Source organism: Pieris rapae, chromosome 18 (assembly GCF_905147795.1).
Source record: "Pieris rapae chromosome 18, ilPieRapa1.1, whole genome shotgun sequence".
Classification (NCBI taxonomy): Eukaryota; Metazoa; Arthropoda; class Insecta; order Lepidoptera; family Pieridae; genus Pieris; species Pieris rapae.
Genome location: NC_059526.1, coordinates 4,721,866 through 4,744,178, shown reverse-complemented (window position 1 = coordinate 4,744,178; position 22,313 = coordinate 4,721,866). Strand labels below are relative to the sequence as shown.

Sequence of the window (22,313 nt, the reverse complement as noted above, 5' to 3'; positions counted from 1 at the left end):
CATATAACATATACAAGTATATTATCGCGGTAAATGGTTCTGGGTTAGTATGTCATTCGACATTTCCGTTTTTAATTAGCTTGGATTAAAAAAATTGTCATTTTTAAAAGTGACAACTGAGGCTAAGTCATGTCCAGGTTTTCAACGCAGCGTTTACATGTAAGAGTAGTGGCCGATTGCTAATAGTAAATTTTAATCATACTTATTTATATAGGATCTTTATCAAAAAGATATTCGATAGCAGTACCCAGCAATCGTAGACGGGTATTAATTTACGTAGTTGTTTTGCACCTCGATTTATAATTATCACAATATACTTATATTAATTTAAAAATTAACTCTTTTTTGATATTGATAACGGTAAAATACTGGTTACATTTAATTTACATTAGTTAATGCGGAATCGTGATTTGAATTTAAATGCAAGACTAATTTCACATAAATTACTAGGCGTTTACCATATTAATATTTCTATTAACGATTAACCGCTGGTTATTAATTAACAATTATCTGTTGGGTCAATTAAAATTTATGAAACGACCATTTTAAAAATATTATATTGTTTAATATTAGGTCTATGCACTTTCTGGGCCCTTGCTCTGTATCTTCCAATAGCGACAGCGATCCGATCCGGATTTATGCATTCTCAGGATCGCGAAGTACAAAAACTCATTATTGGGATCGGAATATCTGTCAGTATCTCTATTAGAGGATAGAGGAGAGGAAGAGGAGGAATGTAGTAGTACCGAGTTATTGCAGAATGTCCAAAGGCAATGTCTGGCGGATTTAAATATAACACTCGAAAAAACAGAGGTTAATAAAATATACCGTATCGGAAAACCGACAAAACAGGAAGGAAAACCAAGGCCGATTTTAATATCCTTCGTTAATAGTTGGAAGAAACAGGAAATCTTAAAAAATAAGAGAAAGTTCAAGCAATTGTTTATTTCTGAAGACTTTTCCAAAGAAGTGTTAGAAAAAAGAAAATTATTGAAACTAAAATTAATAGAAGAACTAAAGAATGGCAAGATTGCATATTTAAAATACGACCAACTTATAGTCAAGGAAAATGTTTCTAACACAGACAAAAGGAAGAGAGAATTATCAGCTTCTCCACAAGCTGAACATATGGCTCAACCAAAAAAACAACAGGCACTTCTTTCGTCTAAAACTAATCGAACAAGTGCTTTTGACATGATGAGGGCCAGATCGAACTCTCTTTCTAAACCTACTTCCTCTGATAAAAGATCATAGCAACCATGTGTTGGTACCCAGAAAACAAATAAAATATTAAGAACAATCTCCCCCAATACGGCTGGTCCCCGTGGGGGAAGTAGACCACCACCCTCCACCCAAAAAATAGAAAAACACTCTCGCCATATTCAAGACACACGAATTTGTACAATGAATAAAACAAAAGTTTAAATGTCCTTTAATAATTATAAGATTAACATAATTGAAGTCTATGCCCCCACAGCGAAGTCAAGCCAAGAAAACATAGATATTTTTTTATGATAGCTTAAATAATGCACTAGTAGATTCTCTGCCATATACAATTGTGCTTGGAGATTGTAACGCACAAATAGGCCGAGCCACTCCAGATGAAAAGTTGGTTATGGGTTTATGGGGACACGGTAAGAGAAGCGAGCGAGGCAAACGACTTATTGACTTTTGTTTAGAAAAACAACTGTTTATTGTGAACTCTTATTTCAAGAAAAAAAAAAAACACCAAAAATAAATGGACATGGTTATCACCAGGTACTCGAACCGCTAATGAAATAGACTTTTTTATTATTAAAGGCCCTATCATCATACCGTCGAAAATATGGATATAATTAATACCACCCACCCAACAGACCACCGTATGGTTCGGGCAACAGTGAAAATTTCAGCAAAAATTAAAAGTAGAAAACAATTTAAAGGCAGACAATCAGGACTGAACCCACTAGAACAAGGAAACACTTAAGAATATTTTTTCGGTTCAACACACTGAAAAATCTAAGAATATCCAAGAACAATATAATAATATTATACATCGAATTAAAACCAGTATCGAAATTTACCAACAAGACCAGGGATAAAGAGAAATAACTATATTATAACTTAAAAAATAAGAGTTATGATAAATGAATATGCCGCGCCTGGTCCGCGACAGACGCGAGTGGAACCGGAAGGAGGAGGCCTATGTCCAACGGTGGACAAACCAAAACTTAACTGAATTACGTTTTATCATCCCTAAATTTTATAGTTTTTTTTGGAAATAAAGGCTATTATTATTATTATTATTATATCTCTATTAGAAGTTACAGAGCACGGGTGTTGTAGTAATTAGTAAAAAATGAAACCAAATTATCATTATTTAGTTAAATATAGTGACAACATTACTAAGTTTATATTATGAAACTGTGTTTTTTAGAGTAAAATCGAATTTAACTCTTCGATAGAATATTCAAATTTGAGGAGAACAAAACTTGAAAAGCGCTTTATAGGCGTATAAGCGTTTTGGAAATAATGAAAACATAAATCATTCGAATTGATTACGTTCAACCTATCATAAACCGTACATACAGTATGGCAGTGGTATACGAATACTTGACTAAGCTATCGTAAAATTAGCCCTATGGCCTGTTCTTTAGTTAAACATTCAGTTGTGCAGATTTGTTTTGAATGTGTACGGTATATTAAATTATATTATTTCAGTAACCGAAGCGGCAATGAAATCACGCTTTTGTAAAATGGACTGCGAATTACTTTGCCAGACACGGGGTTGGAGTTACGGAGTTTGCAGTCGAGGGAAGTGTTTCTGTTCGCGGGCAGTGGGGACATAAAATAAATATAAATTTGTTAAATATATCTTTGATGCCTTTTATTACAACATAATACACGACCGGATTCATGGTATATCCACTCGAAATCCGGGACTACTGAATTTAATTCCTGCTTACACATAGTAATTTATTAATTGAACACACTTCGTCTACAGTTTAAAGTTTATAAAAGAAGTATGATTTGACTTTCTATAGACCTCTGAAATTTGCGTGTAAGGGTTACTTTGGTGTGTAAAGCGACTTAAATAAAAATCAAAACATTATGTAGGCAACTTGAATAAGTACAGTCATACAAAACGAATGCTCGTACGTCTCAAATCTAGGGCATAGAATAGACTAGAAGAGATGGCAATTACTAAATCACTCAGAATTGTTCCAAATTTTTTATCGCTATTCCTATTTACGAAGACACTCTACTTAAAGCCATAGTACCAGTTTCTTCCACTTAACCGTATTCAACGAAGTGCGGCGCCACCTGGCGGTGCGTACATATGTGTTCAGAGGGGTTATTCGGATTAATACCTGCACCTGAGTTTCATCATCGGATCTCGCGTCGAGGCACGAAATTCGAAGTTCTACGTTACGGCATTTTGCCGTGCACTACCACTATGATACCAGCTGCCCACAGAAGTATTTACGAACTAGTTCCACTTAGTGTCCTTCAGGAAAGGAGTGTACCAATTCTTAAAAGGCTGGCCACGCACTCGTGAGGCCACATTGAGAATGTCTATTACTTAACATCAGATAGGCCTCTTGCCCGTTTGCAACCATTACATCATGCTGCTCATCACATGTTAATACAATTAATTGTTGAATTTGTCTCATCACATACATTATTTTATAATTTTCTCAATCTGTTAACCAACCGTCAGCTGAAATTTGTAAGATATGTAATTTACATAGCTTAGGTTATTATCAAAATACGGTATTTGCATACGACCCACTCTTGTGGATTTGAATAAATTTAGAAAATACTAACCGCTCATAAAACACAGAGTGAAGCAAACTGACTTGTAATTTTTTTTGTATATGTGTCAAGTATATACGTAGTTCGTCTACTTAGGACGATATACATTCAATTTTGAAATGGTTCAATAAGAATTAGTATTCTAGGCTTACGCTGTATCGTTTGAGAATGGATATATTTATTTATGAATAATATGCTAGCTGTGTCCCTGTCAACGCTATTTGCTGTTGTTTCATAAAGACATAAATTCTTCGATAAAACACAAGTTCTTTCTAAACAACAACATATAAATTATTTAATAGAACTATAAGTAAGTCTTGACGTTCAGAAGGGGATTTATTTGAAAATAATAAGTCATGCGTCCGTCTCATTTAAGCACCTGATAGCAAAAGGAATCACTTGAAGTAGTCATCATGCAATGTATTCAAAGTGACATAAGGTAAAGTTTAAAAAATGACGTGTAGTTAACACGTCATTTTACTCTAAGAATAAAGACATTCGTGGGCATTTTCTAATTATAAAACGCACCTTATCAATGTTACATAACTACTGAATTCCAATATCAATTTAGGAACAAAGCTTCGTGCCAAAGCCACTTGGCAGTTACAACCCAATTCCTACTTTTGTAGTTTACTTTCAGGCAATGTATTTAACGACCACGCTATTTGATGCTCTATTAAAAGTGTTATAGAATAGATTTTCAACTTGAGTATTAACAAAATGCGATTTAAATGCATGTGATATTTTGTTAAAGTTATTAGGGTTGGTCAAAGACATAGTATGCAGAAGTGATATTTTTTTTAATGTCAAGTGATACCGTCGCCCATGAACACTCACATTGCCAGAAGGCTCGCAAGTGCGTTGCCGGCCTTCCAGAAAGACCCGGTGGAGTAAGTGGAGATACTTCCTCAGAAAACGCTGAGTTGTGGAACGACGGACGTCGAGGTGATACGAATGGTAGTTTATGTTTTGCCTTGACGCCCGATAATGAAACTCAGCTGTAGACATTAGAACGAACAACTACTCTGAACACTCCATGATAAATGATCTTGAATTAGATTGTCATGATTCATGTGCACTGTTTACTTTTTGTTTTGTTTTATGTAACTTGTATCAGTTTAGTTTATTTTTATTTCTTTTTGTTTCTGTTAAGTATGTTTTTTTTATTGTTTTTTCCCTTTTTTATTTTTGCAATTCTTGCCTACCTTATCTAATATACTCATAGTGGTTTTTTTCCTTTACTAACAGTGGTTGTCTGGAAGAAATCGCTCTAAAGCGATAAGGCCGCCAGTTGCTTGTCATTAAATTATGTTTAATCCTTTTATATAAAGTGTTAATAAATAAATAAATAAATGGGGTAGAAGATGTAGAGAGACCCCTCATCTCTACGCAACGGTAAGGGATCAAGCCGCACGGAAAGTGATTGGTCGTCGACGATTTTAATCGCTTTTCGTTGAATATGGTCAAGTGGAAAGAGCTGATACAGGGGAGCTCCCGCTCAGAGGTGAGAACAGTCTTCTATGTGGGGCCGAATTTACGCTCAGTAGAGATACAAGTGGCGGCCCGGAATGAAGTACCGTCTCGTCTTTCTGAGCACACTAAGCATTTTGGAGGCTAATTTAGCCTTCTCTTTCAAATGCCGGCGAAACCGAACGTCTTTCGTTAAGTCAACGCCCAGTATTCCGATGCTAGCTGAGGCTTTTAAGGAGCCTATATAATATATAGTGTTATGTATATATATATATATATATATATATATATATAGTAGTTGAAATTGGAAAGCTACTAAGTTTTGCGGGCTGTCTCGCTTATCAAAAAGATTTTCCAAGGTAACATTGAACGAATTAGATGGTCAATAATTTAATAACTTTATATATATACCTATATATATACCCAGTATACAATAATACTTTATTAATTTAAATCAAATTCAAACATTAATGTACTTCGAACTCTTTTCACGGGAATTCTAAACGTTTTTTCTTATAGAACAGGGGGCAAACGGGCAGGAGGCTCACCAGTAGAGGTAAGATGAATAGAATTAGCCAGTTTAGCCTTTATATCTTAATTACGTTTATGACCGCTATAAATTTTGAAATTAGAATCAATTATTTAAAAAAGACACACCCTTATTTCTATTGGCGTCATAGTTATTTATATGAATTTTACACATAGCGTTGTGAATAGCAAACAAGGTACGTTGGTATTTATAGGTCGTATTATCAGTATTTTCAGTACATCCCCTAAACTCGAAGACGTCTGAGCATTATAAATAAGCTATGCTAATTAACAGGGCATAGTAATTAATCTTCTTGCTAACTCTACGGAAGATGGAAGCAATTTTGTATTACTATTTATCATTAGTAATAGTTATTTCATATAATACTATTGCTGCGGAAAATTATGAAAGTAAGTACATACTTTTTGAAGTTATACTTCTTTTGGCGCGATGGAGAAAAATGATTAGAGTGAATTTTTACGAACCTATTTACCAACACCTAAATTCGACATCGTAAAATTAAGTCTGGATGGCATGGAAATCGATACCTATGTTCAAGTTGTATATTCTAGTATTATTATATTTAGAACACGTGTTTCGTAACAGTACGCAGGATGAATAAATAAATATTATTTTGGTGCTTTGAAATCAATTTCATATACGACGGTGATAGTATTTACTAATTATTTATTTATATACTTAAATAAATTTTAGTTATTTTCTTCCATACGCCAAAGAAGTATAAAGGAACTTCTAACACACACTCTTTTTTTTAATATTCCAGCCTTCGAGGTTACGTTTTTAACCAACTTGTTGAACCTTAAGTTTCTGGGTTTGGATCCCGTTGAAATTTTTATTTTTCAGTAGAGCACAAGTACCTGCTCTGGCTACGGCTAATTATGCGGAAATTTAAAAAAAAGAGAAAAAGCATTGTTAATGTTAAATTACAATTTTATTTACAGACACTGATAATGAATTCTCAAACGAGACAATCTACAAAGCTTACCAAACGGGTGTCGACTTCGGAATAATAAACAAGGAAAAATATCCCTTCCTTACATTTGAAAGCGACGAGAGAAATATCTTCAGAGTTCTGTTCAGGGAATATACTTCATTAAATGTCAGTGAGCCTATTAATTACGAGGTGTGGCTCATTATGAACAACTTTGGCATCCTACCCGATACCCAGGAGTCTTTGTTTGAAAGGAAAATAGCAAAGCGAAGCACCGCCGATAACAAACGCCGCTTTGTCAATACCGTCAGAAAAGGGGACATACTAATAACTGGAAGAGGTGTCGGTGGTTTGATAGGTCACGCGGCTATAATGACTACAGACTATTGGGTACTCGAAATGCCTGGTGGCAGAGGTTGGCAGAATGGTATAAAGGATAACAATAGGCAGATAAGTAAGCATGCGTGGTTCGATGTACACAGTTCGGATTGGACCACCGTATATCGCAACAAAGATGCCAGTGTCGCCCACGCCGCAGCAGTTTGGGCGGATCACAATTATTATAATCCCACAGGCGGAGCTAAGAAAACTATTCATGTCACTTATAAAATAACGACAGATATAAGATCAAAAAACCCGAGTTATTGTTCCAAACTAGTTATCCAGGCGTATTATTTTGGAACCGGGAAGAAAAAAGTTATTTCAAATTTTAAGAACGGAATTATTATTCCAACAAATATTCCTATATACTTTATGCATCCATATACATTAGTAAATAAGGGAAGATATTAGTAATTTTCACGTGACAATCAAATATATATACTGATTACTGTATTTCAAAGTCATAGTTTTTTAAATTATTGATTGATGATGATGACATCATTTATAATATAATATAATTGATAAATTAGCGATTATTTCTATTAAAGAGGTTTTATTTTAATGTCTAGTACCAAAGACAATATTCAGCATTGATTATTTATTATGCTATACCTACGTACACAAATAGGTTCTATTCTAATATAACACATTTGTTAAATACCCGCTACAAGTTTTATTTGATGCATTTTTGCAATGAAAAAATTTGTTAAATTCATCATTTATTTATATAAATACCTATATATCTACGTTATTTAAATTCATGGCAAGTCACAGTGTTATCAGCTATAAAAATCCAACGGTGTAATACATTACATACTGTTTGAAATTGCGTCATTATTATTTTTTTTCTATCGAAGACATACACAACCAGTCATTGTGCAATAACCTCCACTAAGATGACCACTCCGAATGCAACGGTTTCTGCATTCCCAAAATGGCATTCCACAACCAGGGGGTGGTTTCACAAAGATTGTGTCCCTTGGTAGGCGTTTGATCATTGTATTGACATCTAAAAAAGGTTAGAATGTTTAAAATTTTTAGTGTACTTAATTATATAGATATTGTTATTTACCGATTACATTGTTATTTTTATATTATACACACTACTATTTCTTTATATTTTGGCATAATATGAAAGCAGTAATTTTACGATGTGGTATTTTGTAAATATTTGATTTCACATTGATTAAGAATAACAGTGTCAATAATCGACGGAGATTGTCGAATAAACATACATAATATAAAATATTTAAATACATTTGCAATAATATTTTCTTACGTTTCAAGTTAAATGTATCGAAATCTTTTAACGGTAATATAAAGTAAATCTAAAAATACCCACTTTCCTCTGTATCGTCCGTAGAAGCCGCAAAAGCGACTACCACAAATAGAACAGCAAGAAATACAAACGTCTTCATCGTGGAAACCAATTGAAATCTGTAAAATGACAGCACAGATTGAGTTATTTATATACCTCCATACTCAGATGCATTGCCTTTTGACCTGTACCACGATGTTATCAACAAATATATCGTCACGACACTATCGCATATCGTAAACACCGTGCTGTTACCTCGCAGACGGCTTAAGCAGATACATCGATATTAAGCAATGAATAGCTATGTTATATTACCAGTCATATACGGATTTCTACAACCAGTACTCAAGGAGTATATAAATATTGGATGTAGAGGGAATACCCGGAGTCAATTTCTCTTTTACTGAATTGCAAGTTGATAAATATGTTTCAACCCACGCAAATTTGATCTTTAACGGAATGAATTTAAAGATGTGTGTGGCGTGATAGCATTGTTCCTTTATAACGATAAGTACTTGGAAATACTTCTGTGATAAGATTATTATTAAAATGTTTGCAAAAGGCGCCTTTGTGCGGCTCAGTGCGGCTTCACTCATTTAAATTAGCCCATAATTCAGTTTCCTTGTACTGATAAAACGACAATAGATTGTACATCTAACAGTTTTAATATGTTAAGTACAAGTACCTGGATGACCGAGCTTCGCTCGGTATTTTTTTTATAAATAGTGTTTTTTGGAAGTTATATTTAAATACGAATTACATACTAATGAAATGATGAAATATGAATATAAATATCGAATAAAGATAATAATAATATATTCATATTAGGGTTTTTATTTGACTGACATTTTTAAAATAAAAAAAATCATTTTTTCATATAGGTAACATAAGTGTACATCACTTATGAACGTCAAAAAAAGAAGAAATATCTTTAAATGAGCATTAAGTTGACAAAACACGAATAACATGACATTTTCTAGAAATGATTCCTAGCTAGATTGATTTGCCGCCCCCGAAACCCCCCGTATACTAAACTTCATGAAAATCGTTGGAACCGATTCCGAGATTCCAGTTATATATATATATATATATATACAAGAATTGCTCGTTTAAAGATATAAGATGAAAATGCGTAGTCGTGGAGAAGATTCACTGGTAATAAATAGTAAGTAAATTGATTTGATTTTTGAAGCATGCAAATAGGCTTTAGTTATAGATAGATGTCGCCGGCATTAAACTTGGAGTATTTGAATTACTGATTAATCATATTGTTATTGTTTATTAACTTTTTGATGGTGCATATATTTACGCTAAGTATTTTTTTTTAATTCAAAATTATTTATTCATGTTTGTAAAATAATGTACACTTATGAACGTCAAAAAAATAAATTTAATATATTACGTATGTGTATTTTAGCTACAGCTAGAAAAACAAACGTACAATCAGATTAATTTCGACATACCTTCATAAAATATATTTATTTAGATCTGTAAGTTTATCTTGGGTTATAAGTATTCAAGTTATTATAGGTAATATTGTTTGACAAGAATTTCTATGGGGAATTTATCATATAATTATCTTTATCGAGTGTTTACCAATTGAGATTCCAGGAATAATATCATGTGTATTCTGACACTCAAGCATACGATACAGTATAAACGCGGGACTTCACCCAGCTTATAGTGATTAATACAGCAAATATTTAGCCTTATACGATACGATTGATTATACATATATTAATATACAAGGAAAATAATCTTTACCGAATGAAAATGTATTGTTATTCAATTGTTAAATTTTTTAATTTTTAAAGAACAGAGGGAAAACGGGCAATAGGCTCACCTGATGTTAAGTGATACCGCCGCCCTCGCGAGTGCGTTGCCGGACTTTTAAGAATTGGTACGCTCTCATTTATAAAGTTGTATCGGCGTGTATATATTCTTTTCGATTTCATGCGATCTTTGAATTCTTACCTCAAGAAAGACTGACTTTTTTTATTTGTAATATTATTTAGTATAATTTATAAATGAACTAAAAGTAAAAAAATACCAAACATCCACTAACAAGTTTAACCTTGGTGTCTGTACGGCAAGATTGAGAAACAAAGAAAAGAAAGTTTGACATACAGGAGTTACGCTTAGCGCTAAGCGCGTCTTATCTAAATGCCCATTCAACGACCGTATCAATGCATATGGATTTATTTATTTATTTAATTCTTAATTAAGTATTAAATAAATAAATAAATCCACATTCAACTCATTCATTAAACACAATCAAAAATACGCAGAAAAGTCTCCACGTGAGAAAACATCACTATAGTTCAATATTGCACCTAAAAAAATATTCAAGCACTCAAGAATTGGGAACTGAGTCACGTCATGGAATCGGGGTCTAAAATTACCTTTACCCGACCCGTGGGTCGAACCTGTAGGAACCATATTCGTAAGTGTGTTGTGCAATTTGTCTCGATTGTACACTATATTTCTCCGACACGGCCGATATCATTCAGATTTCAAACCTGCCTACACACTTAACCACAGTTTTTGGAATACTCAGTGGTTCTACATTGTAAATAATTGATAAAGTATATGCATGCTATAGTTATATTGTACTAGAGTATGTGATGTTTATTTAATTGCGTCAGGTATTTAGAATATAACAAATAACTATTGACAAAAATAATTTATTTCTCTTTCTTAGAAAAAACTTATGTATGTATGTCAATTAAGTAACTCGTTTTTTACAAAGTGTTAAACTAATACTGAAATAAGGACACAAATAGATAATAAATAATTTACGATATATTTAAAACACAGTAATATTACTATTGTGCAGAGTATAACTAGTGATTTTATACAAGTTAACAACATTTATAATTTTTAGTTTAGTTATTACAAAAGAGACGCTTGATTTAATTTATAAAAAAAAAACGAATTATCACGCAACTGTTTGTTAGTAAGCTGTACTCTAAGAGGCGGTTGAGGAAATGATTGAAGACGCATTTGAAAGGCTATATAAATATTTATATCAACGAAAATGATAAAATACAATACGAAATATACCTAATATGGTCAGCGTGTAGAAAAATGTATTTATATAATAAAATAAGGCAATATATCGCGTTAGGTTGATATTATTTTAATCTGTATAAAGTCATAAAGTTTTATCATACCAATAAGTAACAAATAGCTTATTTGGAACTTATCCGGACATTGTGAAACAGGCCCTAAGTCATAATAACTTATTCATGTAGGTAAACAAGTATACTTATGAACGTCATAAAATAAGTTATAGAGCTATAAGTAAGTAAGGCATAGAGCGGGCAAGAAAATTAAGGGAGATTCTACTTTAAGTGGATATTAATCACAGTATCAGTGCAGTGAGTTCATATCCGTACCTATAAACGTATTATAACGCGACTGTGAACAGTGGGTATTCTGTGAAATAATATAATAATACGTGAAAATTGCAACTGCAAGTCTTGAATTGACGTGTTTTAGGTATAAAAGCCTGGTCTACAGACTATGTGTGTTTAAAGAAAAACATATGAACGCAACGAACTTCTCGTACCTACAAAAATGTATGACTTTTTAAACTTTTTCATATAATACTCTTACTATGGTAAATAACTAACAACGAAGTTCACGAACACCTACAAATGAGAACTATCAAAGAGGAAATCCGGAGACTGGCAGCTAATTACAAAGAGCGGTTAAGCTGTCATCCAAACGAACTTGCTCGCCAACTCACCATTAGACAGTATGTGAGTGGACTCAAACATAACCATAATCTAGAGCTAGAAGACCGGCAGTAGCTGTAGGCAGAAGATGAGTAGATGCTTCCAATGGGAAGTCACTCCACATGACAGCACCACAGAACCAATTCCCTCGTAGCCTTAGGCCTGATTGCAAATTACCGCAGAGAAAAAAAAAGATAATACTCTAAGCATTAAATTCTTCTATGAAAAGCATCGCAATTATTGCAAAGTTTTTAAGCCACGGAGAAACATTCATTACAATTAAAACTCGCGGAATCGCGTCCTAGAATAGTAATTACAGTACACAAAAAAACATTATACAGTCCAACTTTGTTCAATTATAAAGTGGTTTCTCAAATAAAAATATAGAAATAAAGCACGAAGATTGCAGTGAAACGCGAAACGCAAACCGAGAATATTGAATCTCCTTTTCATTTAATGGGAACAAAGTAATTTTTCTAAGTGCTGAAGAAAACAATATCTGTGGATAAGCGGGGGTGGAGTGGGTGAAAGTTAATTTATCAGGAGCCAAAGGACGGTTTAGCAAGCTGTCGTTGCTAGTTTCAACTTAACGTTCTTTGAGCGAGTAGCTTTAATAGTTTACTTAGGATTTAGATCTTAGTATACGTCGGTTTTACTGTATTTCAGGTATGGGCCTTTGCCATTTTAACGAGTGCTCGTTTGGAGTAACGTTTGAGTTGTTTCTAAAGGCCGTGGTGGTGTCGAAGCAGACTTCCTCCACTCCTCACAGTTAGTGTGAATTTTAAGAAAATTATTCATGATCGATAAGAGTTAACATTAATGAGTAAATATTTAAACATTACAGATTTATATAAACCTAAAGATAAGTTACTACTAAACTATACTACTGAACATTATTTCACTTATGATTGAGTTCTAGATAAAGATGAATAGCTTTTTTTGCCGACAAAAGATTGTTAACAAAAATAAAAATAAATAATACCAATGGTGTGTGTTAATGATAATATAGAAAATTTATGGGGAATTAGCTAAAGAAAATATATAATAGAATTGAAAACTTACGATTACCTTACATTAATTATCAAAACCCTTAGTTTTTCATATTTATATCTATACAATTTTACCGAAAACATCATCTGGCCCATTTCATTAAAAAAATCAAACGACCGCGTAGCTTACTAAATACACAAAAAGCTTCATTCCGAAAACTCGTTATCACGGCTTCGTGTCATTACTCGAAGTAAATAAACCATATTAACAACAAAAATTCTACTTAATGTAATGACTATTTTTGCATCATTTACATTAGCCTTACTGAAATGAGGCAATTTACATTATGAAAGATGTAATCTCGTAAAAATAAACAAAACGTGCGCCGTCGTCAGAATTTTGATGTAGTATAATTTAATTTCACGTTTCACATAACATTATGACTCGAATGGGAGCGTAATTTTCAAGAATATACGCAGGGGTATTGTCAATGTATCGGCGTATTGAAATATCTTTGATACAAATTTTTCCTTTTGCAATGTTATGGAAAATTGTTGAATGAATTAACACGACATTTTTTTATTAATACGCACCCTTAAAATACAAATGTAATTTTTACAAGTAAATGTTAGAATATTTTATGATTGTTAACAACTGCTAAGTAGTTATGTGAACTTCACAACATATTTTGTTTTCCATATATTTATTAATGTTTACTTTATATTTATTAATTCTTGGATATTGGAAATTTGCTATTATTATTATTATTATATTCATTTATTATCAGAAAACAAGGTTCCATAATTATTTGTTAGTAACAATTTACTTAATAGCTATGTTAGTACAATACATTAAAATCACAATTATGATAATTCAGATTCAATTGCATGTCAATTATTCATTCATTAATAAAGATAAAGTAGTAAATATCATTAATTAAAAATTTATGTTCAACCATATCCCATATTTTAATTATAAATTAAAACTACTTAGCACAGCGGTTCGACGCCATAACATGAGATGAGATCCAATGCTTGAGAATCGAACCGTCCATTCTTTGAGCGACAACTTGCAGAATGCTGCTCGCACTGCCACTCACACGGCACATCAGAGACGCCACTCGTTTACGAATTATAGATGGAAAATCATCTATTCGCGCTTCCGCAAACATGCCTGATGCGCTACAAAAACGCGGCAGCCCCAGCAGCATCCTGAAAGCAAAAAAAAAAAATTAAAAATTTTATATAAAGAATTTTGTCTATAAGTCCAACATGGTAGACACACCATCTGTGTGATACACGTAATACATAAAATTGTGATTGTTTTAATATAAATCAGAGTCGAAAAGGTTCTACATTACATTTCCAACTAGAGGGTAGCCCTAATGTCCCAAATTCACATTTACCCGTTGGGTGAAGAAAACCACCCTGAGAAAATCGATGTCAAAGAGCCAAAAATAGAGTCGGTCAGATATAAAATTCTGATGACGTACTAGGTTTTATGATATATCACGAGAAACAATTTAAAAATTTGTGTTAAAATCTGTTAAGGAAAGAATCTTGTAAGTTTTTATAATTCAGTTTACAATAGTGCATCAGAAATACAAGGTGAATTGTAACAGTATCAACAATATTGTTTTCTATACTCGCAGTTTCATTTGGAAGGCAAACATCTCTTCGAAAACACAATTTAAGTTCGTCAACAGCCTGCAGTTGGTAAACCTTGTTTGTCCAAGTCTTGCTTTGATAGTTACTAAATTTAGTTTTAAAATCAAAATGATTTTGAATTAGATTTATTTATTTTTAATTGATAAAAGCTTGCCAATGCTCGGCACACTGTTACATCGGTAAAATAATCACATAATACTATTTTTAATGTGACAAGTTCGTGTAAGCAAACATGAAGAGATCATACAAATATAATTCTTACTATGTAACGGTCAAATCAAAAGAAACTTTTGCTTTCAAAGTAAATTATTAATCGACTCGACTAAGTTCAATCTGGAGTTATTTGAGACGTATGAAATAATAATATAATTCTAGAAAGTGACTGTTCGAGCAGTTTATTAGACTTTTGCAAAATGAAACATGATTTAATTGATAATGGCGTCTCATGTGTCACAGATAAAACGATCTGTCGTTTCGTAGAATGAATTTTATAACGTTTTTAAAGTTCCATTGGTCCAGTGGGTTTCTACACATACTAGATTTCTTTCCTACGGTACATTAGCGGTAAACATATGACGGAATAAGACCAAAATCAAATAAGGGCCGACCACGTACTTGTCTGTTAGCAGATAACTGATGTTAAGTGATACTGCTACCCACTTAAAAAAGTCACATATCCCATAGATAAATGAGCGTATAACTAATTTGTTGGAGTTACAACTAAAACCTAGAACTTTACTATATAATGGAGATATCCACTGTATGTTCAATAAGACGTATGTGAATGCTATTTCTATAAAATATTTCAACAAATATTTTTGTAATTTAAGTAGTAGTCTTGGTGTCCTTTTTGACTCCAAATTAACCCTAGATAAGCACATAGGCTTAATTATTAATAAAGCCTACCGCATGTTAGGTTTCATAACACGAGTCACCAGACCCTTCAAAGACAAAACCACATACATCCACCTTTATAGGACGCTCGTGCAATCCCAGTTGGAGTACGCCTGTCCAATCTGGAATCCGCATTACGCTATATATGTCGCACAACTGGAGGCTGTACAAAAGAAATTTTTACGCATTTTAAATTATCGGATGAATAGTGGTAGGGCTAATTACAAGGAACTTTTAAAAAGATATAAATTACCTTCTCTGAGTACTAGGCGTAATCTAATAGATTGTGTCACAGTGAGAAAAATATGCGTAAATGAAATAAGTTGTTCAGATCTTCTTGAACTCATACCATTTAATGTTCCTGCCAGGTCTCTACGCTTACATAGAACTTTTAATTTTCAGACTCCCAGAACCAACATTGGGTTCCGCGAGCCTCTTCACAGGATGTGTTCTTCCTTAGATTCAATCAAAAACATTGACCCTTTTTCGCACTCCACTACTGCTTTGTTTAAGAATAAAATAAAGCAACTCTTAATGTCTTAACTTAATATTACTTTTATGTGTGTTGTTGTCATGTATTATTTTTTGTATCATATATAAGTGTAACCTGTTGTAGATTCATCCAGTGTGTTTGTATTTGTTTTATTTTTGACTGTGTTTTTATTAAGGATGTCTCTGTTTGGTTTCCCAATAAATAAATAAATAAATAAATAGTATATCGTGGCGATGAAAAGTAAATGAAGTTGTTACATTTAAAAATGTAAATTTTCGCATTACCGCGAGCATATTTTAAACGAAGCTAGGAGTTAGCTCCGTTTCAGAAGGATAATATTCAAAAACATAAACAGTACTTTTACGGTGTACTGCATTATATTTGCATAAATATGATTTTGTATGCAAATACATCAAGTATAAGGTTTAGTGGAGGGAAAATAATCTCTTGGCGCGTTTTCGTCGTAAAACTTTCATAGTATGCTAAGCGCTTGCAAATCTTACTTGCTTTGCTGCAGCCACTGCTATAGGTGATAAGAAAGTTGATTTATATTTTTGATGTTACTAACCATAGTTTATTGGATACAAAATACAAAATTAAATTGTTACGTTCTTTCCTTCAACCTTTATAACATATATCGTAATATAATACATATATGTAAAATAAATAAATCAGTAGAGCTACATTCTTTTTTGGTCTGGATTTCATTATTAAATCTAATAGGAAAGTAGGTGATCAGCCTCCAGAGCCTGACACACGCCGTCGACATTTTTGAGTCGAAGACATTAATTTACCATCGAGCGAGTGTTAAATATAATATACATATTTTAGATTTCTACTTTTTATTTTGTGTCTCTATTCTTTATTAACAAGGAAGTCGGTTAGCATGTTTTCCTATTGTATATGCTTTTATTAAACCATAATTTATATTTGTATTGATCATGCGACTAATCATTTGATTAGGCTTGTAAGAAATATTAATTATTATGTTTTTGTTCTGTAATGTTTTCTGTGATATTGACATTTTGTTCACTAACAGGGCGTATAAGGTCCAGAAATCCGGACAAAACAATAATTATTTCGAGGTCACTTATAAAATATGCAACAATTATCATTGAAATTATCGTGTAATCTGTATTTATGACAAAAATCATCTAGTTAAAATAACTATTAAAGCACATATAAAATTTCAGTCATAAGATAAATTCCATCTATTTTATGAGTCTTAAAATTGTGAACGTAAAATATTAGATGACTGTAGATAGGTTTCAACTTGAAATTTTGCATCCAATATCAAGAAAGCACTGAACGCTTGTGAATGGTAATTTTTGTGCTCAAGTCATGACAGAGTCCTTCTTGGCTCCAGCATTAAAAAATTGTGCTGGGTGGGAGAGTTTAAGCTTCCAATTTTGAGGGTACTGGGCTATTTTAAAACACTTTCTTCGTGTTAAATATATATATTAGTAGCATTACAGACTTTTACATCTTCACAATAATTTTTTGCCTTATAACTTTTGTAACTGTTTTTTTATTTTTGTTATGTGTGTTTTTGTATAAGGCGATAGAGGATAAATAAATAATTTAGGTTTAATATCACTAAGATGTTTCATAGCCCGCATCTAATCGAAAAGTACAAAAACTATCAAATGAATGCTCATTTCATATAAAATTCAAACATGCATAATATCAATATTCGAAATTAAAACTTTTTCTTCACATGTGAAAAGTGCTGCCTGCCATTATTTATGGGAGATATGGGAAAAAATCATGATAGTACTAATTAGGTAAAGATGGAACAGTCGATTTATACCATGTTTTTAAAAATATATGGATAAGTAGATTCTAAGTTCTTTTTTAACTAAGTTTTTTATTAACAGAGTAAGGAAGTCCAATGGCTTTTTATCACATAGAGACACATTTTCATAAAAGTTTACTGTCGCAATGAAAACAATATTTCATTGCTTTATCAGTTATAAAATCAACTACCCGATTATTTCAAAGTTTATCGATTTTGAGTAAAAATTCATCTCAATTCTCTATCTGAAATGAATACAGAATTGTTACATTCAAAAGAAAAACTAAGCCTAAAATTGTTACTAAAATATTTAATCTAACTCTTGAGTAATGTGGATACAAATGGGGAATGACAAGACACTAACAACTGTATCAGAATCGATGAAAATTTAAATGCTTACGTCACCTGTCATGAATTACGCGCAAGCAATTTATCAGAAATAATTCCCTCGTCAAAAGATAGAGGGCGCTATGACACGAAATAAACTTGCCGAATAATACTAGCTTTAAGCTCTAGACTTAGAGTAGTAACAATTGGTTATACAAGTAAATGCTAATGAGATTGTAAAATTAGTGAATAAATCAGAGGCATTCCTAGATAACAAGTTACATCGCCTTTGAAAATGACGGTAGCAGATGATAGTAGACTTTCGTGTGTAAAAAATATAATATTGTGTTGGCTATACCGGAGTAACACTCAGCGCTAAGTTTCGACTCTGAATCTAATAATTAGATCTAAAGGCATTCTTAGCCCAAGGGCCGAACATTATGATCTTTTTAGTGTTCTTCGTTATGTATGATACATTACATTTGAACGTATTGCTCAACACTTAATTTATCGATATACATACACAATCTTATCTTATCTTACATAATACATAAAATAGTTAAAATATGATAAGTACTAAATGCTAAAATCATTAAGAGGGAGCACCTTAGTAATGGACAGGTATAACTTAGCGGTTTACTTTATCTTGATTTGCACCCGATCTTACTTCGCTGGATTTGATTTTTTCTGTAATTTTAACCATCCACAAAATAATAAATAGTTTACAATTTATTGCATTCGTGAAGGTGTTTCCAAGAAACACCTGTAATATTTTCGTCGTATCTAGCGTAGCAGGCGACAAAACGCAATCGATCAAGCTTTCTACGTGGCTGGAGCAATCCAAAGCGTGATACGTGTTAACTACACAGATCAATAAAAGTCATAGAACTATCAACCCTATTCCATGTACCATAAATCACATTTTCAATTTGTCGCAATAATTATGTCGCATTTTACGCGATTCGTTTGACTATCCTCTTTCCCAGGTAATGTTTCCTGTGATATTGACGCAATATTTTTCGTTGATAGGGTTTGTTATCAGTAGAAAGCTTGTAAAACGGAGTTATTTTTAAACAAAATCGTAATTATGAAGGGATTCAGACCTGTAATCGTAAAATGACAAATGAAGCGTACCTTCATTGTATTAAAACTTTCAATAATATTTCATAATAAGATTACAAAGTAACCATTTATGTTATATGCTACCATAAGGTTGAGATTGAAACCATCTCTTTTGATGATGATTTCTCTTTTGCGTATATTGATTTGAATATACGCAATTTAATATTACAGAAAAATATGATTCGACTGTCAAACTTCAACAAAACGAAAGCTTTGACCGGTCTTGTTTGTCCTTACTTTGATTATTGTGTAGAATACGAGTCTACTAAATTTATTAATCACGCTAAACAAAATGATTAATACTCAATGGCAATCACTATTAATAATGTTTAAGCGTCAATTAACGAAATCAAGGGTGTCAATGTCAAGCAATAAATGGCCAAACGACTCTGAGATCCCTCGTTTTTACGAATTAATCAAATCTCAGTATGCACTGAAGCGAAAAATCGATGCGGACATTATGAATTATTATAGCCGAGAAAATTAGTTATTTTAGATTATAATTATGTGTTGTGTGCGCAGATTATTGATGATTAGAGAAAAATACATGTAACAGGTGAGCCTCCTGCCCGTTTGCCCCCTGTTCTATAAAAAAAAAACACTACAATTTCCTTCGTTTACATAATATATCTTTACGGTCATAATTGACAAGATTTTCAGGGTTTTTCTTGCTCTCTGTACACTATTTTGGCTCGTACGCTGACGGACGGTTCTTGAAAAAGTAAATAAATTAGATATAGAAATCTGAGGCCATGATACCGAGAAAGACAAACGGCCAGCAACGCACTTTTGCACACGCGAGTTTCTGGCAATGTGAGTGTCCATGGGTGGCGGTATCACTTAACATCGGGAGAGCCAATGATCACATCAAAAGGTAGTTTTACTCATCACCTCTTTTTTATAACCTACCATATCATCAAACTGACCCTTCAATTAGCCTGCCCGGCCTCTTGACCCATAAAAAAATTGATCATATTACAGCAATCAATAACAAAATTTCCTGTTTAGAAGATCTTATGAAGTATCTTAGAGATGCTGTTTGCCGCACGCACAAGATAACTTTTTATTACATTTCAGATGATTGTTACATTTCACTTAATCAAATGGAACATTATCAATATAAATGTTAATATAAATGAAAATTTGAATTAATAGAAGAGTTCCAATATCGAGAATTAATCATAATTATTTTGAACCTCGTTAAAATAAACGTGACGTAATTTTAAAATGGCTTTTAGTTCTCGTGATGTGACCGGAGTATTTAAAATAATTTTCAATATTAATTAATTTATATTTTCGTTTAAACAGATGAATTAATTCGTTTTGTTAATAACGTTTTTTCAAAATACAATCATATGTTTTAAATGCGCTCCTAGAAATCATTATATTGTTGAAACGGTCATATTTCAGTCTGCTGAAAAGTTCAAGTGTAAGAAGTGGAAAAATCTAAGAATATTGCAGTTGACCCGTCTTCGTAACAATAATATGTATGTTTTGTGACTATTGCGCTATCCATATGTCGAAGCAATAACTTAATTGTCAGTTGTTATTGTCAATTGTCATTATAAACTTACAAATAGGGTACCGACCTTGACGGTATTCTACAGAGGAATCTACTAAACTATGAAATGCTACCAACATGGAATGATAGCAATTTTGGAGTCCTATGACAGGAACCATGTTCCTGTGTGTTGTTCACATACCTAAACTTATGTTTAGGTAATTATACTGTGAACTGTGAACTTTATTAATCGATATGTATAGCAGAATTATTTGTATTATAACAAAATAAAAGATCTCTAATCGTCATAACTAATTAAAATATTGTGAGCATTTGTGGCGCCGTCGTAAATCAATCCAAACAATACGAAATTTCATCCGTTTCACAGCTGAGCGTTTTTCAAGGCAGTTTTTGCCACGCACCACTACTTTGTGGAACCAGCTGCCCACTGAAGCATTTCCGAACCAATTCGACTTAGGGTCCTTCAAGAAAAGAGCGTACCAATTCTTAAAGGCCAGCAACGCACTCGCGAGCCCTCTATCATTGAGTGTCCACGAGCGGCGGTATCACATAACATCAGGTGAGCCTCCTGCCCGTTTACCCCTTGTTCTATAAAAAAAAGCTAAATTTAAGAAAAAACGGCTAAAAAAGATCACAGTTTTGTTTTTATTTTTTTTTATTGGACCACAAAATTAGGACTAACACATGTCAACATCAACTTACATACGAAAATATAAAAAAAAGCGGTGCCGTCCCTAGAACATGTGGACACGACCAGAAATATTTTATATTCGTTAGGAAAGAATATTTTCTTCAACCATTTCCTGAGTGTACGATAAATTAGACAATTGAAAAGCGTGATAGTAATTACAGACGAGGTGCTGAAGCCGCGCGTGACACGGAATTGCACTTTGGTCGCTTCAATATGCGATGTCTCGTAGCATCTCGAGAAAAATCCTTTATCTACTTAAAAGTAATTCTACTATTAAAACGTTTGTAATTTTTAAAACTAATTTTTTTTAATATCCAAGTAAAAATATGTATATTTTGACGATTAAATCTGGTAAATACATTTATAAAATTCTTTTAAATATTCAAATGGCTCTTAATATATTGGAATCCAATAGATTTTAGATAATATATCATTAATTCAGAAATTATACGCCTACCCATTGTACATATTAATAACACAATTATAGTCTTGGAAAGAGATACACCAGTCACAATCCTGTAATACATAACCTACCTTCCTTGGAATATCTAACCAATTCTTTGAACTGAGTGGTCTTAGTAGACGTTAAGGAGGGAGGGACCGTGTCATTGATCACGTCCTGTTCGA

The 22,313-nt window shown here is 32.7% G+C and overlaps 1 protein-coding gene across 1 annotated transcript; it reads left to right on the top strand.

Annotated features, from left to right (window-relative positions):
- Positions 1 to 6,053: 6,053 nt before the first annotated feature.
- LOC110996246 (uncharacterized 30.3 kDa protein) lies at positions 6,054 to 7,826 on the top strand. The gene is made up of 2 exons (XM_022263824.2): positions 6,054 to 6,204; positions 6,757 to 7,826. The coding sequence occupies exons 1-2, from the start codon at positions 6,126 to 6,128 to the stop codon at positions 7,536 to 7,538; spliced, it is 861 nt and encodes a 286-aa protein (XP_022119516.2). The 5' UTR covers positions 6,054 to 6,125; the 3' UTR covers positions 7,539 to 7,826.
- The last annotated feature ends 14,487 nt before the right edge of the window (positions 7,827 to 22,313 follow it).